Consider the following 25,779-nt stretch of genomic DNA (forward strand, 5'->3'; position numbering starts at 1 on the left):
TCAGATTCGGTACTTCGCATAATACAACTTTCCTTTGGTTCCTTAGTTATAATTATGGTAAAAAAAATAAAACTACAGTGCAATACTTACTACCGGCCTTTCTCTATTTGGCAAGGCATTTGAATGAAAACTAAAAAAGCTAACAACCTCCCAAGGAAAGGAAATGTAAGCAAGGACAGGAAGAAAAAGAGTGCAGGAGGATTAACAGTTTATACCTACATTTGCAAACAGCAGCTCTGTCCATGATCCATATCAAGGAGGAACAGAATTCACAGTAGGTAGGGATGCTATATTGAGTAGCCTTAAAAATGTGGCCATTATGTTCTTCGACCTAGCAATGTCCAAAAAAAAAAAGCAATTTGACCTTTAACAGCAGTTGAAAATAGATCTGAGTATTTACTGTACTGCACAAAAAAATTTCATAAACCAGTAACTGTTATTTTTTTTTTAAAAAAACCTGGCTGGAATGCTGGAAGAGTATTCTTGCCAATGTTGACTATTTCTCAGAAGGTTTAATAATGTCATCCATTAGTTCATTCATTGAATTTCTACTTCACCTTTTCTCTCAACAATGAAAGTCTCTTACAGTGATTTTCAGATAACGAAAAATATAACACATCCTTCTTAATCAGACTTGTGATTAATTCCATCCTGTTTTATCCTGTCTCAAAAACTGTGAAACCTTCAAGAAGCTGATTACTGAATGCCAACATTGACATACCTGGACTTGCTGCAAACATTTAAACATAAATAATTATATAATTTGTAATATAATTTGCTTCATATTAAAGGGGGAAGTATTTCAGCTTACTATGTCTGTTTCCTTCTTTCGTCTCTTCTTCCTTTCTGTTTTTGTCACCTAAGACAACAAGAGACAATACCAAACAGTTCAGTGTTTTTTTCAATACTTTGCTTCCATTTGCAAATTTAAATCAGTTTTCTTATATAATCTTTGTTTACAAAGCAAATCAAGGAGCTATTAAATTCAGACAGACTGTTCTTATTTACTGCTTCTTCTCCTGACCAAGATATTCCTATAACACTCAATATTTTATTATGTGGGCAGCACTGAGAACTGAAAGAGTTAACAAGTGTCAAGTAGAATCAGAATTCTGCTGTCATGGCTTCTGGCAGAAACAGGGGTATTTGGAAGGAGATGTTAATCTATTTTGTGTAAGTAGCAGAATGACCTACAACTGTCCCTTCCACGGCTTAATACTAACCACTATATCTCTGCACATTTTTCCATGCTGCTGGCTCTTTCCAACATACTTTAAGAACAGAAGCCTTAAAATATGCACGTACATATACAATTATGGTTTGTTCTGTTTTTCTTCACTGTGGGCCTTCTTGTAACAGAATGGTACATACACATTCTGGTTACTTCAGATTATTCATTTTCAATAGCACATTATATTTTGTGATCATAAAACGTTTTGCAGGATCCAATCTGGTTTGGTCACCCAGACCAGACTAATCTGACCCACCCGGATTGGATCCTGCAACATTATCCTGCATTTGCCTTCAGTCATGATGAAACTTTTTATACATTATTGCAAGCAAGCCTTTCAAAGTCTATTCGTCAATATCAAGAGGCAAAGAAATTATGTGGTGTTAGCAGCATAAAGAACTTTCTGAAAGAGTGCTAATGACCAGGTGAGCTGCAAGGAATATAAATCCTTCCATCTCCCACCGTTCAGTTAAAAGTGAAGAAGCTTCTTGGATGAGAAGTGAAATGTTTTCAAGGAAAAACAAAGTTCAGTTGCTTTTTGAAAAAGCACTTTTGGAACAAGATAGCTGTTCTAACTGAGGCTTCCCAAGAGCATGAAGCAAACTCCTTGTCCTGACAAAAAACCCTTTTATTAATTTACTGTGAATTTTGCTCATTCACATCCAGGAAAGGGAGGCTTTATAGTCACAGACCTTATCTGGCTTGGAGAGCTGCCAGGCCGATATCTGCAAAACTTGGCAAGGAGTCTCGGAGAGTCACAAACCAATTAAGCGAACTAATTGTCTCCTGCAAATTCCCCTCCCCTTTCGCTCCTCTTTTATTTCCTCTGGGAGGGGCCATTGATCGTCCACCTGTGGCCTTACTCCCAAGTCGACCCCTGTTCTTTAGCTGCCCCCTTTGTCTGGCCACTCTGCGCATGCGCACACTGGGAACAGGCTCCAGCTGTTCATCTGCCTGACTGATGTCTGACTCTGAAGGCGGCTGATAACTGGCATATGGCTCTGGCCCTCTCTGCCTCTGACACAGAGCCCTCATCCAAGCCTTCCTCAGACTCCAGGACTGGCCCATGTTCCTCCCCAGCTGCCCCAGAATCTGCTCCTAGCTGTGCTGGCTGCTGGCGGGCCACAACAGTAACTGATTCTTTACAGGGCACCCAGAACATGGTCCTCCTGTCAAAGGGATGCAATATGAGGTTGTGGTTGTGTTGTGTTACCTTTGCAGCAGAATAATCCAAAGGCATATACTCCATCATGTATTCATCCAGAAACACCTTAAATGTATTGACCCAGACCCGTACGGGGGATTCACTCCAGTTCCTCTGTTCAAGTTTCATGGTTTTCTCTAGAATCTGCTCAAACAGTGCATAGAGATCCTTGTAGCGGATGCTCTTCCCATCACCCATCTATTAAAACAGGGAGAAATGAATGTGAATGTCTGAATGTTCCACAAAGAGGACAGAAATGTTTTAAAATGTTCATCCACTAAAATAAACAAACATTAACAGCCGAAGAAAAAACAGAAGCACAGTCCTGAAATCAAATAATAGAAAAGGCAGGCAATAACAGCCAATTGCCTAGAACTCAGCAACACAAGGGGGACACGGTGGCTCAGTGGCTAAGATGCTGACCTTGTCGATCAGAAAGGTTGGCAGTTTGGCAGTTCGAATCCCCAGCACAGCGTAATGGAGTGAGCTCCCATTACTGGTCCCAGCTTCTGCCAACCTAGCAGTTTGACAGCATGTAAAAAATGCAAGTAGAAAAATAGGGACCACCTCTGGTGGGAAGGTAACAGCGTTCTGTGCACCTTCAGCATTTAGTCATGCCAGCCATATGATCATGGAGATGTCTTCGGACAGCGCTAGCTCTTCGGCTTTGAAACGCAGATGAGCACCGCTCCCTAGAACCGGGAATGACTAGAACATATGTGCGAGGGGAACCTTTACCTTTACAGCAACACAAACATGGGTCTGTGCTTCTTTGCATGACAACTGAATGGGCAGGAAAGGTATTGTGTCACAATTCTGGATTCAAAATATTACCTCAGAGCAGTATTTCCCAACTTTGGAAGCTTTAAGATATGTGGACTTCAATTCCCAGAATTGTTGAAGTCCAATCATTTAAAATCTTCTCAAGATAGAAAAACATTGCCCCAGGCATTGCTTTATTGAAGTTTGAGGAAACTGCTACTATAAAAACATACTGCATAAACTCTACTTGCAAAGCTCTGAGTGTCATTTGAGACACTCCCTCTCTTTATAGTCATAATCTCACTTCCTATGATATCTTACTAATTTCATTAAACAAATGACTCATTTGCTTTCATTCCATTTACTATAATTTGGATGATGATACCATTTTTTTTTTCTTGATACTGCATGAAGAAGCATCTCCCTGAAATGTGCACATTTGACTTTTTCTGGCCCTCGCATTCTTCCTCCTCCTTTATTTACAAAAGCAGAAAAGTTCTTTTCGTTATATGATACACTATGATGAAGTTAACGAGAAGAAGCAGGAATATCAGTAATAAATCTGGTTCTGTCTTCTATGAAACACCATCTATTGTAATTGTAAATAATTATCTCCCCAAACATCAAGAGCGGCTTTTGTAGAGTTTGGCTGCACCAGGAACTTCTATCATTAGTACTTAATTTTAAAACATAAATAGTTATTCAACTTACTGCCAAAGCAGAAGAGTAGAAACTGAAGATATTTTGCCGGAATTCTTTCAAAGCTTTTTTAAATACCACGTCCACAAGAGTGTCCTTCTTACAGTCTTCACTGTCCAAATCATTCATCTAAAAAAATAATAATGAAATGAAGACTATTTTCAAAACTTACCATGCGACGGATTCAATGATGCAGAGCAAGCACACAATTTCCAGGGCAGCAGTCAGATGGCCATATGAAGGCTAGTCTGTTTTATTTAATGGCCAAACTTTGACTGTCCTCGATCCAGATGTAAAGAAAGCTCTCTCCCAAAGAAGTTACAGAAGTAACTTGCTTTATTCTCCCATCAGGAAGAACACCAAAATCCTTCAAGATGTTTCCATCAAAACAATACATTCTAGACTTATTCAGAAGCAAGGAGACCACTAGACTATGAGCCATGGTGGCGCAGTGGTTAGAATGCAGTACTGCAGTTCAGCAGTTCGATCCTGACCGGCTCAAGGTTGACTCAGCCTTCCATCCTTCCAAGGTGGGTAAAATGAGGAGCCAAATTGTTGCGCGGCAATAGACTAACTCTGTAAACTGCTTAGAGAGGGCTGTAAAGCACTGTAAAGTTGTATATAAGTCTAAGGGCTATTGCTGTTGCTAACTGCTATTCAAGAATGAGAAGGGAAAACCTGCCCTCCTTATGGCTGGTATTTCATTCCATTTTAGCCTGATTTTTCTACTGCATTCACTTTCCCTTTTCTTACATGTGTTTTGTTGGTTTTCACATTGAAGAGGCGAGAGCTACCGTATTTTTCAGAGTATAAGACGCACCAAGGTTTTGAAGAGGCAAATTAAAAAAATAGTTTTTGCACTCTGCAAACCTCCCAAAAACGGCCAGTTTTTCGCTAAAACTGGCTCATTTTTTTTAAAAAGGGCATGAATAGCCTTTAGGAGGCTTATAGAGTGCTCCTGGGGACTGGGAGGGGGGCAAAATTGAGCAAAAAATGGGCCATTTTTTACTCATTTCTGCATGGCCATTTTGGTGAAGGTGGTGGGGTTTCAGGAGGCAAAAATACTGTATTCAATGTATAAGATGCATCCAGATTTTCAGCCTCTTTTTTTTTTGAGGGAAAAAGGTGCGTCTTAGACTCCGAAAAATACGGTATTTCTCTTTTGATTAAGCTTTGCTGCTTCAGATACAAAGGCTGCTTGACAAACATATATGGCAAAATATATGCTTGACGAAAATTTATGGCAGATAAAAGTCCATCCAGATTTTTCCATTATGGTCATAAAATCAGCGGCAGGATGCTATTTGGCTTTTGGATGCTATTTGGAACCCTGACAATCCGCTTACAAAGGCTTCATACTAAAAGCCAATATTGATTCTTAGCAGGTAAAGCTGTCGATTTAGGTATGCAGCATTGGCGTATATACAAGTTACCTTTTTCAAGAGGAACTCGTCCATGCTTTTCAAGTCACTGACACTTGTTATGATCTGAAGGGCGTCGTTCTGCCATTGTGCAGGTTCCATCGTTACGTTGCTAATTTTCAGGCTGCGTTTTCGCTTGACCTTTGGAGACGGCTCTTTGTTTTCCTTACATTCCCTTCGATAGATGCCCGACAGTTCGGGACTCCTTGGAGGGCTCAGCTCTGCATGTGCAAAGAAATACAAGTTTTGCTTGGAATTCCTCCGAGGGGAACAAGCAGAACTATCTTCCTAAATCAGGAAACGGGAAAAATCGGAAACACTGAAGATGCGACACATTATTTCTTTAGCACGATGGCCTGAGATTTCCACCTTCACTGTAGGGAAATCCTAGAGAATGTGGGATTCAAGGCAAATTAGATAATTCAAAGGAGAATTCTGCGGGTGTCTGGAACAAAGACTTCTGACAACCAGTGAGGAGCAATTCACGAACCTTTTGGATTTCTGATGACGTGTAAAAGAACCAGAAGATTATTCATACACCGGACATGACTGTCAAGACAAACCATTGACCAAGCACTAAGCTCTTCCTTGATAAAAGTATTTTATGTATTCACAATGTCTCGTGCACAAAGCAGGAGTTGAATTTTGAGATTATTTTCCCATTCAATGATTCTGTTACATCTAAAATAAGTCACAAAGCTGATTTGCCGAGCCAATCTTCCTACTTCTGAAACCCTGAATTACCACTTATTTTTGGGGGTCTTTGCAATCTACAAAAGAAACACATTTAAATCTTTATCAGCTGTCTGGCTGACATTTTTATTAAACCATCTTGGCAAGTTTAAAATGGGTGGACTTCAACTCCCAGAATTCCACCTATCTTAAAACTTGTCGAGGTGAAGAAACATTGTATTAAACCACCTGTTTACCTTCTTCAAGCTGTAGACCTGGAATCGTGTCTCTTCCTGGGGCATCTTGGTCAGGATACAGTTCCAGCAGCTCTGACTGGGTCGCAAGCTTCTCCCTGTTTATCTTCTTCTCTCCCTGCCTTCCTTTCCCCCAAAATCTCATCTTGGCTCTTTGAGGTCTAATAAACGACAAATGGGAAGAAAAGTTTACTCAAGCCATGTTGATTATTTTATCCAGGTGCAGAGGTGCACATACCGGCCAGCCACTCAAGCAGCCCAGGGGTGATTAGCCCACAACTTGGTAGTGGGCCGCGGACCACAGGTTGGGGGACCCCTGGTCTAGACTGAACAAAGATAGCTTTGCTTATCCTTCAATCCTCACAATTTCTCTCTTTCAAGCATTATAACTGAAATAGCTTTATCTGCATTGTGGGATGGTATTGAAGGGTAAATGGTTTAGTGAATTTCTAAAAATTGCTAAGAAAAAGAAGCACTGCATCATGTTTAATTCATGCTTTTTTTTTTCCTTGCCGGAAAATTTATACCTTCTGTCCACGGCTACGATCTTCTGGGCAACTGGCAGCTGTCCAATCTCTCCTTGAGACATTGTTTTGTGAAGCTTTGCTTGGCCATCGTTGGATGCAGAACGTTGTAGCATCTGCAATGATTTCAAACGTAACAGATGATGGAATCATTGGATATTCTAAGGAGGCGCAATCGAGCTCTACAGCACTTTCAATATTTAAGCTGTTTTTTTTAAAAAGCCCCACTCCCTGTGGCAAAGATGCCTTTCATTTGATTGACTTCTCTTCTCCTTGTTTGGATTAAAGCCATAGACTAGAAGATGCAGCACAACGTTCTGTTACTATTAGTTCAGAAAATCAATACCGAGAACAATAGGTAAAGATTCCTCTCACACGTGTATGCTAGTTATTCCCAACTCTAGGAACGGTGTTCATCTCCGTTTCAAAACTGAAGAGCCAGCGCTGTCCGAAGACGTCTCTGTGGTCATATGGCCGGCATGACTAAATGCCGAAGGCACACAGAATGCTGTTACCTTCCCACCAAAGGTGGTTCCTGTTTTTCTACTTGCATTTTTTACATGCTTTCGAACTGCTAAGTTGGCAGAAGCTGGGACAAGTAATGGGAGCTCACTCTGCTGATTTGAACCGCTGAACTGCTGACCTTTCTGATTGACAAGCTCAGCGTCTTAGCCACTGAGCCACCGCATCCCTAACTAGCAATACATTAATATAGAATCTTAAAGCAAAAGTAATTGGCTTTTGCATAAAAGTGTGCGATTTCTGAAGGCAGTTGTGGAAGGTACTCCTAAGAAATCTGGCTCCTGGATTTCTGGAAAAAAGAAGAAGTCTGTTTGAAGTACCTTTTGATGCTTTAAAAATAATATTCTCTTTGATGTATTCATGGAAACTGCCAGCTGGTGAATGTTGTCTCCACTTAAAATTTCTCATACATTTAATAGTTCATCTTTTGGGGGTGGGGGGGAGAAGATCTTTTAATTATTATAAACAATATGGAAACTGATATACATGAGTCACTGGTGAAACATCTGAAGACCCAGTTAGGAACAGATCATCATAGAGAAAAATCTATCCATGATGGTTGTTAAGACTCAACACAGACTTGATGGCACATAATCAATAATGCAAAATTTAGATGAGCAGTAAACTTTCAGAAAAATGACAGCTCAAAAGGAAATCAAGACGTGTGAGGGGTCAATGTATTCCAGCGCTCCAGAATCAATTACTTTTTCGTTTTTGATTACAATAAATACTTTACAGTGATAATACTGAGGATGGTGATTCACTTAAATACGTTTTTCAGATAAAATGTTGTGCTGAATCTGCTAGAACAGGACTGTGAATTACTGCCCTCCAGATATAATTTCATCTCAGCAGGGAATGCTGACAGGTCAAATGAATGGCAGGATGTGGCACATATCCATTGGAAAAGCAGTATTAGTTAATGCAAAGGAAATGGCTTCTAATAAAAGTTTTTTCAGGGTTTTACAACTGTCCAATTTTGAAAAATACAATTCACCGAAAAGGCTGGGGAAACACTGATAAATGAAGGGAACAAGGCATCCGCTAGAAACTGGTTCCAGGTACCCATCTGGGAAACCACTCCTACATCTTTAGCTGCTATGCATCGATTTTTTTTCTCAATTCCAACAAGAAAGAGTAAGCCCTTATAGCCGGTTTTATTTTCCTGGCTCACTTGCAAAAATGGGAAAAAGAAATACGATCCATTTCCACCCTTTAACAAAATGATGAATTAAAAAAAAAAACATCTCCAACTGCAATCAACAGGCATGATAGCATAATCTCCTAATTATTTTGCAGGCTGAAGGAGATAATTTGGGAGCTATACTTCCATAAAGATTTTTTTTTTAAAAGATATGCACCCTCTGTCTCTTAAACAAGCGGCTTTAAGACCTGCTTCAGTTGCATTACTGGGGACAAAAAGCAAAATCCAGACAAGTTTTGGCTCTACCAGAATGCTAAAAAATTCAAAATATTTCAGGTTCCTTTTAAAATAAACCCATGTTGTGTCTCTTATCTCTGTGATATTCAGTCATAGGCATGCTTAAATTGGGATAGTGGCAGTCCTCCTAACCTTCCCTCCAGGCCTCGTCCACGCCAATTGGTCAGCTAGCCAAAAGCAGTATAGCTGACATTCAATAACGAAAAAGAACGATCAATGCCAAACATATTGTAATGTACTCAAAGACAATGAGCAATGTGCAAAAAAATAATGGGAAAAACAGGGACTCGGGAGGCTTTTGTTCACCCACAACTGGTGTGGAGGCGATAACCTATTTCTTCCTCTTCGTGACATTAATCAACGCTTTCCTAGCAAAAGAGAGCTCCTTAAATGGCACACCTCTTGTACTGAAAGCTCAGAATAAACAACCTTCGTTTCATGTGCTGAAAATATGCACCAATGTGACCTGATTAAAAGCAGCCTCGGCAAATACGAGCCATTAATTTTCTGAGCAGTAATGAGGTGCAGGACGAGTTATCACGTCTAACAAGGCAGTTGATCAGTCTTTTCCGAACAACTAGGACAGACAGGCAAAATAAAAATACAAAATCTAACAACAACAAAAAAACTTCCAAGAAACGCAGAGGACAATTTTAAACACATTTGAGCAACATTACATATATCCGAGCCATATGTACATTTGAGCAATATTCCATATCCAAGCAATATTCCATATGACATTTAGACATCTGTAATTCACCGTTCGCATGGAAGAGCGGTCATGAAATTCAGCATAAACTTAAAAAGCAAGAGATTGAGTGTGCATGCAGATGTAAAGTAGTTGTGCTAAACCACTAGTGGAAAAAGCTGATGGGGCCCCAAGAGAAGCATGGAAGGAGAAAGGATGCAAGATAAGTGAAGATCTAGGAACTATTTGCATGCAGATGGCATCTGTTAAAATGGTAGCAGGAGAATCAAAAGAGTGTTTTGAAAAAGGGACAGGAATGAGGTTCCTTCTGAGGAAAGAGTTCTCCAAGCAAAGAGTGAATGAACCCAGCACCCTTGACGTCTCAACCACGATTCCCAGTCTGAAACTAGTCAATGTTGGCGGAAGCAGCACTGTAACTTCCAAGAACACAGCCCATCCCCTCGGATTGTGCAATCTGAAGCAACTGGGCTTCACTTTCCCTACCATTTCTGCTCGAAAGGATTTTATAATCTTCCCAAGGAGGATGAATTAAACGGGAACGTGATCTTGTATGCTCTTCAACCTCTCAATGGGAGTAACAGATCTCTTCAGCAAGCAGGAAAGTTCATTCAGATGAAAAATGCTTTTTAAAGCATTTTATTCACGATGTCCCCCTACTGTAAATCCCATCTAACCTTTAAATTTTCTGCAAGCCATATTTCTAGCTCCCCTCCTGAAGGTTGCATTTCATCCCAAAGTAGAGTCTAGGATGGTTCTATCTTCTACTTTAAACAGGATAGAAGGTTGGAAACTGGCAAGCTTAGAAATAGAAGAACACAGGTAGCCCTTGACTTACAAGCACAATTGAGCCCACAATTTCTGTTGCGGAGGGAGACAGTTGTTGAGTGAATTTTTTCCCCATTTTACAACCTCCCTTCTCACATTTGTTAAGTGAATCACTACAGTTGTTAAGTTAGTAACACGGTGGAGGAATGAATTTGGCTACCCCATTGGCTTTGCTCATCAGAAAGCCTCAAAAAGGGATCATGTGAGTCGGTTGCCAAGCATCTGAATTTGCATCACGTGACTATGGGGTGTGAAAAATGGTCCTAAGTCACTTTTTTCCACTGCCCTTGTAACTTTGAGCAGTCGCTAAATGGACTGTTGTAAGCCAAGGACTACCCGTACGCTGCCTACTCCATCTTTACTTGCTGAAAACTCAGTGTGTCGGTGGATGATGGGAGGATGACTGCAGGGACCTACTGAAGAAACCATGGCTAAAGGATATTCCTAGATCTTGACACCGAGAGGGGTCAGCGTTGGGCAACTGTGTTCTTAGAGGTTACTATCCAACAATATCCCTTACAGGATGGGAGAAACAGCAGGAGAAGGTGTCAGTTCTGCTGAGGGTTAGCCAAGAAATGCCCCATTCCCCACTACGACTGCTTGTGGAATATATTACCATTTCAGAGTCACTATGACAGGGCTGCCCGAGCCTGACTGCGCAACCGGGCTCAAGGTGAGGTGGATGCTCAAAGGAGAGAAGGAACTCAAGATTGTCATCACAATCCTCTTCCTCTGTATCCCCCTCCCAATCAGCAAAAGCACCTCTAGTCAAGAAATTGGAGCGTGTCCGTGCCATGCGGGCTTTCTTTCTATGGACGGGCCGAGCAACCTGCTTGACACCAAATGATAAAACAGATGATATGAAATGAACGAACGAACCAAACCAAACAAAAACAAACACAACCCCCCCCCCCCGCCACCACCACACAAGTCAAAAGATAAGGAACATGGAACCATAAGGGTATTTAAAAAAAAAAAAATTCCGAGGGCATCATTTGTTTAAACAACGTGATAAATTGGACCTCAACCAACAATGAAGGACAGCAGAAATAAAGGGGGCGGGAGGGAGAGAAACGCATAGGGGAAAAGTAGAAATGATGCCCTTATTGCCCTTTAATATCGCCCGTTGCCCGTTAATATCGTGATGATGAGCTTCACTTCAGACAGAACAGGGACCTGGTTCTCAGTGAAATGTGGCTGAGTTGCACATCAAAATGCAAGGGGAGATTCACCCTGGCACAAAATCCAGATAATCTGATGCCAGAGAGAAAATATGGGACTCAATTCTCCCTTGTTTTCTTGTTGGAACACTCAATTATGGGAACTTCTGTGTCAAGCCTGCAATTATATTCCTTTTAGAATTTTGGCCTGCCACACTTTCTCTTATTTCATTATGCTGTTTCATTAGTATAGTTGATGGGAGGGGGGAATAGACAGGAGTAGGATTGTGGAATGTATTGTTATCATTCTTTTCTAGAAGACCAAGGTCATCTTTTGTCTCTGCAGTTTTACACCTGACCGGAAGCAGCTGGGTGGAGACGCCAGCGTGGAAGAAGATTGGACCATGTGATGGATTGTGGGTGTGGGGACAAGATTATGAACTTTTAACTGGGTGGAATTCTGATGTAATTTCCAGAATTGGGATTAACACAGATGTGCTAAGATGTCTGCTTTATTAAATTGGAACTTTAAGGATCGTTTTGCCTTGGACTCTGATTTAATTCTACATGATACTTGGAACGCTGACACCCTGCTTGCAATCTGAAGTGTGCAGCTGAGAAACAGGTTTGATACCACATAAAAACTAAGTCAGCAATGCCAAAAAAAAAATGTACTGTGGTATATAGCACTCTTTAATCTTGCATCTGCTTTCCAGCTGATATTCCTTCCTACAGATCACTGCATGCCAGCGGTATTGATGGTTTGAGGAGACAGCTGGGAGAAACAGGTGATTTACCGCTGGAAAAAAAATTGGTTTCTTACCTCTCCTCTATCTGTTCTGGGAAGTTTCAGTGGCTTTTTCTGTTCTTCCTTTGGAAGAGGCGGAGGTGCTGAAGATCCTTTATCCAAGCTAAAAAAACAAAACGATTGCAAAACTTACTTGTAGTAGACGATACATAGGCATAAGTTGTTAGCATGGGAAAGCAGTGATCAATGTCCTATAAAGCTTATTGTATGGGGTTTCCCCTAGAACAGCAAATACGGTGCCTTATAATTATACTTCTATTTGGTTCAATCATCTAGAACCGTGATGAGGAACCTATGGCCAGTTGTCGCCCCAGCCCAGCTCCACTGTGCATGTATATGTGCCTCCCGCCAGCCAGCTGGCCTTTGGATCTTTGCCGCGCATGGGTGGGGCGCCTGTGGGGGATGTGCATGTGCGCTTACATTGCATTTTGGGGCCTCGCGCTGGGCGAGACCCACTCCCATGCCCAGTTTTGGCCCTGGAAATCCTCCTGCACCAACCTGGAAGCCAAAAATGGGCAAGGGGGGATAGGGGCATGTGCAGAGGAGTGCGGGGGTCATACATGAATGCACAGGGGTGGGGGATGCGGGGGGTCACACACACTTGGCACGCGATGACAAAAAGGTTAGCCATCACTCATCTAGAGAATGGGTGGTCAAAGTTTTGAGCTTAAAGGAATATTAAAGGAATATCTGTGGTTTTGCTTGTAAGATTTGAGTAAAGTAGGGGTCTCTATTTTGTAAACAAGTCTGTTAACTTGAAAATACAGGAAAATATGAACCTTAGGAGTGACATAAATATGAGGGGCCCTTGGTGCTCTTGGAGGTTGGTTGTATTTTTGCAGAATTTTCATTACACAAACTAGGAACACCAAGGCACTGATGATATTACCTAGACTGGTAATGAAATGTCTGCAAGAAACCAACCAACCTCAGAGAGTACAAAGGACCCTTCATTTTTATCCTGAGCTACAAATACTCTCCTCTATCACTGACAAATATAGAAGAGATTTCATGTGTGTGGAAGGAGGGAGGGAGATTTACATTCATGCCTGCTATGAAGCCTTGACACTCTGAGACTCTCCCTCCCTCTTTCTCTCTCCCTCTTATTGCTTTTCTTTTAAGGTTGCTAGTTTCAAGGAAGATCCAAGGAGCAGTTTTAGGGAAATGTAACATACAAGCATGCTGTATCGTACTCACGTATTGCCCAAATGAGCATCCTTTGGTGTAAAGAAAAGGGAACCCATTCTAGTTTCCTTAGAAGAGCTTTCCTTGCCTTGGCTAGGGATTCGAGGCAGTCTGAACCGTTTTTCCCTCGCAGGTAGATTGCTGACACTTTCCCGAGACTCGGCACCCATTTGCAAATTCAACCAATCTGTTCCAACAGACTTCAGGATGACTGGAGCCTGGCCGTCCTTTTTCTCTGGGGTTTTTTCTTTCAGGACTGGCTGGCGAATAGGAGGACTTCCTTTTTTGGGGCCAGTAGGAGATTTAAGGACCACCGATGAGGTGGCTCCTGCATTCGTTGCAAGCCTTAGTTCTCCTTCCTTGACTTGAGGATGGGCGATGAGTAGAGGCGGGCCTCTGTCCATTTTCTTTGGTGAGGTGAGAGGGGTCCCATGGCAGAAGTCCCGAATCCTATTCTGTTCACTCTCTTGTCTCTGAAGCTCTTCAAAAACTTTATGCTGCTTCTCCAAAATTTCGGTCTGCTGCCGTATTTGCTCCATCATCTCTTTTTCGTTCTGCATCTGTTTTCGTTTCCGGCGTTCTTCTTTCTCCACATTTAACTTCTCCAACTTTTCGATAACCGTCTCCAAGAGATGCATTTCTGTAGCTGTAGCAGCTGGGAGTTCTCCACTGCCGGACATTTGACCATCGTGGTGTAAGGATGTGCTCTGTGTGATCCTTTCCAGTTGAGGATGTTTTTTGGTGTCTGGGAAATAAAAATTGCTCCCCATTTCCATTTGTTTGTTTTTTAGATTATTGTCCCTCACTGAATGGTCAACTTTCAACTTGTCCTGTGGTGGAAGATAAAATGTAGGCAAACTACTAGAAATTAATGATTCCCTTGGATGCTTGTTGGAGACGATGTCGTACGAGTCACAAATCGACGTCCGCTCTTTAACAGCAAGGCAGTCAAGTAATTCAGAACTTGAGATTGACCTCTTTCTCTCGGTCATAGTTTTATTTACAGTAGCAGCAGCAAATTTGGAGATGTCTTCATCATCACCATCATCGTCATCAAATCTCGGACTACCGTGTAGTGATTCTCTGGGATGTACGTTGTGATCCGGAGACGAGAGGAGGTCCCGGCTTAGGTTCTCTAGACTTCTGCGAGAGCTTTTGTTCTCCGGAGTTCTTCGAGGAGAGGGCATCCCTTCAGAAGCGAAGTCAGGGGACAACTGGTGCTCCTCGGATGGCGAGGTTCCGCTGGTGGATCGGACCTTCAGCAACTCCAAGCTAAAAATGGCTTGTTCCAGTTCGCGCATACGCCGGCTCTCTCGCTTTGCACGAACTCCTTTTTTGGGGTTGAGGTCTTCCAGGGACTTTGGTCTTTCTCTGACAAGAACTTCCTCTTCCATGCTCATTCCGCTCTGGCTGTTGGCCCTCTCGTGATGCTTGTGAAAGGAATTTGATGGGTCTATTCTATTGTCTGTAGCCGATGTGTAGCCTTCGACAGCTTTCACTCTGTTTTCCATTGAATTCTCTTCCCATTCAGAAGGGTCTGAATCCTTAACACCTAGTATTAATTTATCATCTTTACTTGTTAGTCTATTCTTTAGTGATGCTCCACTCAACCGCTGCTCTCTTAATGTGGTAAACCTGTTTAAAAGGAGAATAGATGGAGAAAGAGCTCAGTTATGACCACAAATTTGTCAGTCTTCCTTTCATTTTGACCTTTTCCCATTAACTTCCCGTTCTGTTTCCTCTAATAAACAGGTAAAGGTAAAGGTTCCCCTTGCACATATGTGCTAGTTGTTCCCAACTCTAGGGGATATCTCCGTTTCAAAGCCAAAGAGCCAGCGCTGTCCAAAGACTTCTCCGTGGTCATGTGGCCGGCATGTCTGAACACCACAGGCACACAGAGCGCTGTTACCTTCCCACCAAAGAGGGTTCCTATTTTTCTACTTGCATTTTTTACGTGCTTTCAAATTGCTAGGTTGGCAGAAGCTGGGACAAGTAACAGGAGCTCACTTCGTTACATGGTGCTAGGGATTCGAACCGCCAAACTGCCGACCTTTCTGATCGACAAGCTCAGTGTCTTAGCCACTGAGCCACTGCGTCCCTTTTCTCTAATAAATAGGAAGCATTAAATATGCATAAAAATACATGGATATTTTTAGTACATCCCACAGTTCTCCTGATGATGGAACATGCTTGTTCTCATATATCAAGAAAAGGTTATATCTTTTTTCCCCCCTGCTCCAGTGCAGTTTATATAAAGGCAACAACTGATATGATTGCAATTATTTTTAAACCAGGATTTACTGCAATGGGTGAAGCTTTACATACAGCTTAGTACTATCCATTAACCCAGTTCTTCCTCGGCTTAAGTGCTTTCCAATGAGCAACTCCTAGGATTCTCTAATCAGGATGGCCATTGTATCAAGGTTGGGGGAGACTATATGGAGCACAATCCTCATTCACACAATGATAATGACTATGGTGGTTGAACTAGATTGGGGAAGGCTGATTATGTTGCTTGACTGGGGAAGTTGCAGTCCACACATGTTGAATGCAACCGATCATGGAAAGCCTGTCTATTATGCTAGTAGCTTATAACTTCATGTCCCCTTTAGAACTGTTAATGAATCCTTAATTAATAATGTTAAGAGAAGGGATGGTAATTCCCAGGTGCAAAGTGTATGTTTAACTGTTTGACGTTACTGTTTGCGACCCTACCTGGATCGGGAGGCCCTTCAGACAGTCACTCATGCCCTTGTGACCTCAAGACTGGATTATTGTAATGCGCTCTACATGGGGCTGCCCTTGAAGTGTGTTCGAAGACTCCAATTAGTCCAGAATGCAGCCGCGCAAGCGATTGTGGGTGCACCAAGGTACACCCACGTTACACCTATCCTCCGCGAGCTGCACTGGCTACCTATTAATCTCCGAATCCGCTTCAAGGTGCTGGTCGCTACCTATAAAGCCCTACATGGCATCAGACCTGGGTACCTGAGAGACCGCCTCCTGCCGATTACCTCTCTCAGACCAATTAGATCGCACAGGTTGGGTCTCCTCCGGATTCCATCTGCCAGCCAATATCGGCTGGCGACTCCCCGGGGGAGAGCCTTCTCTGTTGCAGCTCCGGCCCTCTGAAACGAGCTCCCTGTTGAGATCCGGATCCTTACTACCCTCCCGGCCTTCCGCAGAGCCACCAAGTCCTGGCTGTTCCAGCAGGCTGGGGGGAGCTGAGAAGCATCTACCTCCACAGAAATTGTGAATGTTGGTTTTGTTTTTAATAGGTTGTCTTTGTCTTGTTCCCCCATTTCCCTTGTCTTTTGTGAGCCGCCCGGAGTCCTTCGGGAGTGGGCGGCATACAAGACAAATAAATAATAATAATAATAATAATAATAATAATAATAATAATAATAATAATAGTAGTATGATCTCTCCTCAAATCTTTATTTACAGGGGCTATGTTCATAATATACCAGCAATTATATACCTGTGTGTGATCTGGGCTTATTGCCATGTGTGAATCTAGCCATTTTGATGGATCAGCCATAATATATAGCTTGCCCTACTGTAGTCCAACTAAGGAAATAGCCGTTTCTTTTACACACCACAGGGAACAAATGATATGCATATGAATCCAGATAAAAGGTTTATCATGTTGTAAACCAAATCACTAGAGGGCACTGAACCAATAATTGTTAAGTTTTGAAGCTAGGTAAAAGCTATTTTTATGCAGCAGCATCAGAACAAGATCATAAAGAATTAAATTTGTCTGTTCTTTTTAAATATCTCTTTTATCACCCAGCCGGTCCCAATAATTCCCAAGGTCTTCTTCCATTTGGACAGGTGTCTCCTGCCCAAAACATGGCATGCATTACCTCTGCCGTGCTTTGTAGCCTCTATAGGCTGCTTGCAACAAAATGATTTTGTTTCTCTTGGCCCTGTAGAGAGTCCTCGTGCGGTAGCTCCGCCAGTGCGCCTGGATAGAGGTTGCCGCGGCATGCCGACGTCTTAGGCAGTCCCGCCAAGAGCTCTGGATGATGAAGCCTGCAATCCGCATCTGATGGAATCTTCGCCGGGCCATGTAACCTCGCCAGTATGCCTGAAGGACCACAACAGCTCGCTCTAAAAAGGCTGAATGGTTCAGGGACTCTGCCTCTGTTTCAGCTTCCTTCCTTCTCTGGTAATGACGCCAACAACGCTGCCCAGGGAATTTAAAAGGGAAATAAAAGGGGGGGGGGAAATACTTTATTAACACAATAATGAGCTTTTAGCCAAAGTCGTTAGCTGGAATAGTTCTTGTTAAGACTTTTCTAACACTTAAGTACTAATTTCTAATATTAAAGGTAAAGGTTCCCCTCGGACATATGTGCTAGTCGTTCCTGACTCTAGGGGGCGATGCTCATCTCCATTTCAATGCCGAAAAGCCAGCGCTGTCCGAAGACGTCTCCGTGGTCATGTGGCTGGCATGACTAAATGCTGAAGGCGCACAGAACACTGTTCCCTTCCCACCAAAGGTGGTTCCTATTTTTCTACTTGCATTTTTACGTGCTTTCAAACTGCTAGGTTGGCAGAAGCTGGGACAAGTCACGAGAGTTCACTCCGTTACGCAGCGGTAGGGATTCGAACCGCCGAACTGCTGACCTTTTGATCAACAAGCTCAGCGTCTTAGCCACTCAGCCACCGTGTCCCCTAATTTCTAATATTACGACAATCCAATTAATTACAAAAATTTTATGCTTACTGACATTTTAAAGCATGTGTTTTAACGCAGACAGAAGGACATACCAATCCATACAAGAATGTTATTCTGGCAGGGAGGATGAAGAAAGATATTCCATTAAAGAAGAGTTAGTAATTTTCTTGCACGTGGTATGAATACACTGAATAAAGCCCTCCATTTCTAAAGAAGGCTGGTTTAAGGTTTGATGCGTTGTGTGAATCCAGAAAAAAAGATAAATTCAGTAATTAGCTTAACTGTGTTGTTTAAAGGTGAGTTATCTATGTTGAGAGTAAGGTAAACATCCCCAGGGTTTAAGTTTAAGAGCCGCATGTAGTTGGCCCCCACCTGTATGATGACAGCAGCCTGCCTCATGCTCAGGAACTGCCTCCTGTACAGCATCGTCTGGAACCAGCTCTGCAATAAGATAATCCTTTGCAAGACCTCCTCATGCAGCAGTCTTTGTAAAAGCTGTCGTCCCTGTTCCTTCATGAACACCTGGTGGACAATTGAACAATCACAATGTCATTCCCTTTGCAAATTAGCAACCTGACACACTTATGTGCAGTCAGCCCTGGAACCATTTCCCCCTAGCACCTTCAGGGCTGCCCCAAGCGGAGATGAGTCGAGCTGTGGGAACGGGAGGGGGGGAGATAGAGATAGCTGGGGAGGGGGAGAAGACTGTAGCCAAAATAAAATTCTTTCCTCTGAGAACCAAGGACTTTCCCACCAGGGGTGAGGAGGTGGGATCTGAGGCCAAGTGACCCTTGGACTGTGACCTGATTGGACCATGGGATGGACTGCATGGGCAGGGGGAGGAAAACTTTGCTTTTAACTAGGGGGAAACCCGAGGGAGGGGGGTGTTAGAGTCTGGTTTCCCCAAATGTGCCAACATGACAGGCTTAATAAATCTATATTTTGAGGAACATGCCTGCCTTGGAGTTTTGATTCCCGTTGGGTGTGTTACTTGGAGCCCTGACATATGCTTCCTCCACCCCCACCCCCCAGTAAAATATCTGCAACTGTGCATGTGTCAGAAGACCCAGCCTGATTCTTCCAGTCTCTTTTTACAGAGAGATTAATTTGGTTCTAATCATCCCTCAGATACAATGATAAAAAGATGGGATCTTTGAAATCCAAGCTGAAATCCGAGTTACTTCAGTCCACAGGATTTTTTTCAAGGACGCACGAGGAAAGAACATCCCAAACATCCCCCTTTGAAAAGTGTCTAGAAACAGTAGCTGGACCTTACCATGGTTCGCCCGACTTGGAAACTATCTGAGTCGGTCTGTGTCTTTTTGAAGAAGCCTTCGATATTCTGCTTAGATGGGACAGTGCCTCGTGGGAGAAGTACATGGAAGTGGTCTACAAAATCCTGGCAATTTAGACACAACATCACCACATTGTTACATTTATAAACTCTTCATATGTCAAACATAAAAGGAAATCAAGTTAGCAAACTGCATTTAAACTTTTCAATACACAAACGTTTATATCACTTGAATCTTGAAGAAATACAAATAGGCGGAGGCAGAGCACAAGAAATACTGCCACACACAGCACTGTAAATTTGGAAGTAGGTTTGGATTTACAAATAGCTCCAGCATATATTTCTTTAGGTCTTTTAAAAATAAAATAAACAAAACTAATTAAAAACTGCTTTCAGATTCTTTATACTAGCACCATAAACTTTTGGAGAATCAAGAAAGAATAATCTCACCTGGAAAGAATATTTACAGCTATATCCGGACTGTCGAATGCGCACTGTCTCAAGCATTCCTGTGTACCGCAGCTGTCTAAGCACCAAGTTATCATTGAACCTCAAGGGGAGCTGGAAAAGCAAAATATACAATTTGAGCCAACTCGCCTACAGAACCAGCTATGCATGAGAACTCGTTTCAAGGTTTGCGTGTTTTTAAATGGAGCCAAGACACTTTCGCAAAGTAGCAAATCGTCCCACTTTCTAACAGTGTTGTACGGTTTTTGTCCAATTACTTGGACAAGGAGCTGAATCAGTCTCAAAACAGAATAGGCAACCATCTATGAGCGTGGCTTAATGTCCATCTTGACGTGAACATCTATGTAGATGTTAATCCTGTGCCATGTTTAGCAACAAAAAGGCCACAGGAAGTTAATAGCATTGCTTATGAAATCAGGAATATTGTATCATGATATGCCTAATAGTCATCCTTTTTGTAAAATAAAATTACAGTAAGTTTGGAGCCTAACATTCTGTTCCAGAATGTTACAGATTTGTCACAACCAGATGACATCACATCTATGAACTCTGCACTCGCAGTTCTAGCCAAGAGCCAAACTGGAAGGGAAAATAAAATCATGGAACGTTCCACATTAATGTTGCTTCCATAATGTGTTTTCATCCAGTAGATAATAAGGGAATGTTTTACACCCACCGGGATTATTCAGTCTGCAAATGGATTCACTAAAGGCATGTCAAAATTTAGGATTTAAAAGTTACTTTTTTTTTTTCTACATTACCATCTGTGCTGGCTTAAAGCCCTAGTGTTTAATATTTCATTCTGATATTTGCTATTTCAACCTGCCTTTGCGTTATGACTGCTTTTAAGGAGTGCGTCTTATTCCGCTTTCTGTCATCTTTAGCTATGGGACGTATTGCAAGTTGAATGTATTTCAGCAGCCAAAAAAAATCACTGGGCAGTGGGGAAAGGTTTACCTTCTCAGCATTGGAGCGAATGCATTTGACAAAATAGGGCTCTGCCTGGCCAAGAGTCTCCATCAGCTTGGTCAGTGAAGCCTGCGGAAGAAAACACAGCATTGGCTTTCGCAATCGTGATCCGGGCTTTGGGAGAATAGAAGCAGATACCCCCAATAAAACAATCTAGCAGCTGCTGTGCTCAAACAGGGCAGAAGAGAGGCAGGGTTCAATGGAGGCGCTGAAATTTGTTTGTGCTTAACTATGGGATTTAGTTAGTATAGAGAGAGAGGTGGCTTGGTACCATTATCTAGGCCAGTGGTAGTCAACCTGGTCCCTACTGCCCAGTAGTGGGCATTCCTGCTTTCATGGTGGACGGTAGGGGTTTGCTATAACTCTGCTTTATAAATTATATAAAGTAAAGTTACTTCCCTACTTTACAAATCACCATGACTGTGGAACCGGTGGGCCGTTAGAAAATTTTACTACTAACAGAGATACAAAAGTGGGCGGTAGGTATAAAAAGGTTGACTACCCCTAATCTAGGCCAGCATGTTAAGATTCCTCCTCCTCTTCCCACTGAACCAGCCCAAAATAACTTTGATTTTCTCTGAAAGTGGAGCCACCCAGGACTAAATATCTAAAAGCAGGGTTTTTCAAACTTAAAGCATTCCATGACAAGTGGTGAGGTCCATAGGAAAAAAAAAGGTGTTTTTTCCTTCTAAAGAGCTATTTTAAAAAAATCTCTAGGGGATTGGCCTCTTGCTCAGCTGTTTCTGAGAATTTCTTTTCTTAACCAACAGGATTCATAGCCTGAAAACGTTTGACTGACATGCTTATTCCCCCCCACCCCTCTTAAGTTTACACTTCTTCAACCAAAACAACTGCAAGGGAGGAACCTGGAACTGGGCACTGATGCTTGGAGGTTTCTTCTTCTTGTGAAGGTGGAGAAGAGACTTTGTGATACGGTCGTGCAGAGTCAGGCTTGTCAAGTGCTTGAGGGATTTCACCTCCAGCAAGTGCTGAGAAAGAAGAGAAGCAGAAAAAAATGGAAGAAACTTAAAGAAGATCATCAATCAATCCAAGAAACAGCCTTCAGAAAGGCATACATCGAAATATAGGGCTACAAACAAACACCCCACATTTTTGCCCTGGATCCCAAAGAGGTTTAACCAGCATAAGAATTTTCATATTATTTATTATGGGTATTTATTATGTACATGGGTATGTCTAATTTGATGAAAAGAAGGTCTAGGAGAGACATCTTCCAATATCTGAGGGGCTGCCCCAAAGAAGAGGGAGTCAAGCTATTCTCCAAAGCACCTGAAGGCAGGACAAGAAGCAATGGGTGGAAACTAATCAAGGAGAGAAGCAACTTAGAACTAAGGAGGAATTTCCTGACAGTAAGAACAATTAATCAGAGAAAAATTATCTCCAAAAGTTGTAAATGCTCCAACACTGGAAGACTTTAAGAAGAGATTGGCCAACTATTTGTCTGAAATAGTATAGGGTTTCTTGCCTGAGCAGAGGATTGAAGTAGAAGACCTCCAAGGTCCATTCCAACTCTGCTATTCTATTCTATTCTATTCTATTCTACATTGATAAATATGTTGCCATAATCTCTGCCACAATCAACAAATTGCTTATGCATGCAGAATTATATGCAGGGCTTGCAATCTTTTACACCATATGAGGAAAGACTCTCATGCCTGAAGTAACCCTTAGTTAGATTCATTAGCAGGGCTTTCAGCCAAGGAACAGAATTCTCTCACCTTTGGTAGGCTGGCCTTGACTTTGAAGTTCTTGTTTCGCCTAGGGAAGATAAAATAAAAGCAGGTTTACATTGTTCATCTGTAAATATTTCATGACCAAAAGGATTGATTTGGACATAACATCACTCATGAGCTCTGGGTTCATGTGACTCCATATATATATATTTAAATATATTCATATATATATATATATATATATATATATATATATATATATATATGTGTGTGTGTGTGTGTGTGTGTGTGTGTGTGTGTGTGTGTGTGTGTGTGTGTATGTATATATTTGATATTTAAATATATTCATATATATATGTATGTGTATATATATATATATATGTGTATATATATGTACGTACGTATGTATGTATGTATGTATGTATGTATGTATGTATGTATGTATGTATGTATTTAGTATCACAACCCCTGGTATGCCCAAACTTTGAGACCAAGTACATGCACTTTGGATACAAAAATGTTAACATTATCAAGTTTTTCAAACCACCCACCATCATGGAACAGGTTATATTATAATCCTGGGCACAACACACACACACACACAACAAAACTTCTAAAAAGTTACCCATTTATTTTAGTTGCATCTTTTAAGGAAATTACACCATATAAAAGTTTTTAGATGATGAACGTTATGACGTGACAATGAGAAACTTTAGAAGACAGATTTTGTTCCTTTCAATTTAAATCCCAAGAGATCAAGCTTACATTAAAGGATTTTTTCTATGTACCGGACTTATTGGGGGCAGATTCTGAAGAGGAATGTAATGGATACGATATGAAGTAGCTCATAAGCAGCTTCCCTGTTCATTTGATAGCATCTCATGGAAGTTCAATCCATAACATTAATATCCAGTGCACGGCTGAGCAACCAGCAGCCTTGAAGAGGTTATTGGACTGCAACTTGGCTCACCCTCTATCTGTTCTGGTTAGGGCTTATAAAAGATAACATCTGGAGAGCCACTTCTGGTCCACAGTTTCTCTAGCATTCCAAGTGTATATATTAACATCTTTTGCAGAGCTCAGGGACTCTTACTGCTTTATATTTTTTAAAAAAATCTGTTTTCAGATGCACCATAGCGTCAATGTTTTTAGCAATATCAACTATCAACTGATAATTCTATGCCCCTGAGATACAGGTTAGTCCTGTACTCACGGCAGTTCATTTAGTGACTGTTCGAAGTTACAACGGCACTGAAATAAGTGACATGACTGATTTTCATACAACCGTTGCAGCATCCCCAGGATCATTTGATCAAAATTTAGGTGCCTGGCAACCGACTCATATTTATGACAGTTGCACTATCCTGGGATCCCCTTTTGCGACCTTCTGACGAACAACACGGAAGCCAGATTCACTTAACACACAAATGCAGTGATTCCCTTAACGACTGTGGCAAGAAAAGTCGCAAAATGGGAAAAACTCACTGAACAGCATAAATTTGGGGCTCAACGGTGGCCGTAAGTCGAGGACTACCTGTACCGAGGACCAGCTTTTTTTTTAAAAAAAAAACCCTCACTTGTCCCACATCTATGGTTCTCCAAGCCACCTCTGGAATAAAGACAAAGAATCACTAACATGAGAATGCCGTGAGCACGCTCCAAAAGCTTGCTGCTAGTCGAATTCACAAATATCCCGTCTTTGTCAAGGAAACTGCTGGGGCTGGAGAGCCGGCTCTGTCGGAGGCCCATCTTGCTATTCCACACGCCGTAGGCATCGCTGCAATGCAAGGAAATCGTACGCTTTTATTTTTTTTACTTTTCGCGGAGAACGGGAAAGAAAAAATGTCAGTTGCTGGAAAGGAGAAATGCAGCAAGCAGCACAGTCCCGGCATCGTAGCAGAGATGTCAAACTTCTTTGGCTGCCTGATGGATCCACTTACCGCTGGCTTTTCTCGTTAATCGTGTTAACTCCCTGCAGGTCAGAAAGGGGCGTTCTCGGCCGTTTCCGAGCAATACCTGTAGCAGCACATCAATAAAAAAGAAATGTAACGTTGCATTTTGCGTGGAAGGAAATTCAACGGATCACATTTGAAAAGGACTGTTGCAATGTAGGCTAAAAATGGAACATGCTGGGAACAGGGAGACAATAGGATTTTATTATGGTGTGAGGTGAAGTGATATATTTGACAGGCTTCTAAAAATAAAGGAAACCATTTTCTACTCGGTTGCCATAAAAAAAGAGAGAGACTAGTAATTCTATATACGAGCCATATTTTAACTGGAAGGTGCAGATCCCATTTTTTCAGGGGCAAAAACCAAGGGGATTTTGTCAGTCAAGTCGCCTGGCATTAAAATCATTGGCTGTCATAATTAAGATACCAGTTTCTATGGAGATTTCTCAGTCATCCAGGTGATGATTGTCTCAAAGGTGCTTTTTCAAAAGGCAATTGGACTTTCTTGGTTTTTGCTTGAAGACGGTTCGCTTCTCATCCGAGAAGTTTCTTCAGTTCTGATTGAATGGTGGAGGAGGGAAGGATTTATATTCCTTGCAGTCAGCTGGTCCTTGATGCAGTCATCACTTGTTTGCAGATTGACTGCAAGGAAAATAAAGTCTTCCATTCTCCATCGTTCACTCAGAACTGAAGAAGCAAAACGTCTTCAAGTAAAAACCAAGAAAGTCCAGTTTCCTTTTGAAAAAGCATATTTGGGATAAGAAATACAAGTTAGAATGTATTTTTAAAAAGCTCTTAACCATGATCAGAATATCTGAAAATTGTTTCACTTTCCCAAGTGCCTATATTTGTTAATCATCTGGGAAATTCAGACTATGTGACTGTAATAACTTTTTGCAAAATGAAGCCTCTGATTGCTGCAAACAACAGCAATTTTTCTGGTGCCTTTTAAAAAAAACATGCTATGATTCATAGCTGCTGCATAGATTTAGCAACCAGAATCTAACAAGGACACTTTGCTATTTTTGGTCCCTTTATTCCTGCCTGAAGCACAATCTCTATGGAGATTTGCTTGATCAATAACCGATAAAAGACTGCACTTATTCCAGTATAAATGCCTTTGTCCTTGGCTTAAAAATATTGCACTCCATGCTTTAGAATGGCTTATGCTTTTTTTTATATAATCTGAGACCGCACACTACCAATATGAATGTTTTTGGTAGTTGTTCTGACCACAAAACCACAAGCTATTCTAATTCCACCTCCAACGTGAATTCACGTCGTGGTTTTAATAAAGC

The 25,779-nt window shown here is 41.7% G+C and overlaps 1 protein-coding gene across 5 annotated transcripts in view; it reads right to left on the minus strand.

Moving 5' to 3' along the window:
* MYO9A (myosin IXA) overlaps positions 1 to 25,779 on the minus strand; it is a 101,881-nt gene that overhangs the window by 14,204 nt on the left and 61,898 nt on the right. For 4 of the 5 annotated variants that reach the window (XM_032232911.1, XM_032232912.1, XM_032232906.1 and 1 more), the window contains 19 exons: positions 24,470 to 24,545; positions 24,166 to 24,306; positions 22,575 to 22,614; positions 21,702 to 21,824; positions 20,824 to 20,904; positions 19,849 to 19,959; positions 19,381 to 19,503; positions 18,477 to 18,626; positions 17,287 to 17,609; positions 13,430 to 15,052; positions 12,248 to 12,335; positions 10,881 to 11,096; positions 6,771 to 6,883; positions 6,247 to 6,404; positions 5,330 to 5,538; positions 3,909 to 4,025; positions 2,445 to 2,633; positions 812 to 859; positions 220 to 331 (listed from right to left, as the gene is read on the minus strand). In XM_032232911.1, the coding sequence (XP_032088802.1) occupies positions 220 to 331; positions 812 to 859; positions 2,445 to 2,633; positions 3,909 to 4,025; positions 5,330 to 5,538; positions 6,247 to 6,404; positions 6,771 to 6,883; positions 10,881 to 11,096; positions 12,248 to 12,335; positions 13,430 to 15,052; positions 17,287 to 17,609; positions 18,477 to 18,626; positions 19,381 to 19,503; positions 19,849 to 19,959; positions 20,824 to 20,904; positions 21,702 to 21,824; positions 22,575 to 22,614; positions 24,166 to 24,306; positions 24,470 to 24,545 (4,041 nt within the window). The remainder of the gene's footprint in view (positions 1 to 219; positions 332 to 811; positions 860 to 2,444; positions 2,634 to 3,908; positions 4,026 to 5,329; positions 5,539 to 6,246; positions 6,405 to 6,770; positions 6,884 to 10,880; positions 11,097 to 12,247; positions 12,336 to 13,429; positions 15,053 to 17,286; positions 17,610 to 18,476; positions 18,627 to 19,380; positions 19,504 to 19,848; positions 19,960 to 20,823; positions 20,905 to 21,701; positions 21,825 to 22,574; positions 22,615 to 24,165; positions 24,307 to 24,469; positions 24,546 to 25,779) is intronic. The other variant, XM_032232910.1, reaches the window with a different exon arrangement.

This window comes from Thamnophis elegans, chromosome 16 (assembly GCF_009769535.1).
Source record: "Thamnophis elegans isolate rThaEle1 chromosome 16, rThaEle1.pri, whole genome shotgun sequence".
In the NCBI taxonomy this organism is placed as follows: domain Eukaryota; kingdom Metazoa; phylum Chordata; class Lepidosauria; order Squamata; family Colubridae; genus Thamnophis; species Thamnophis elegans.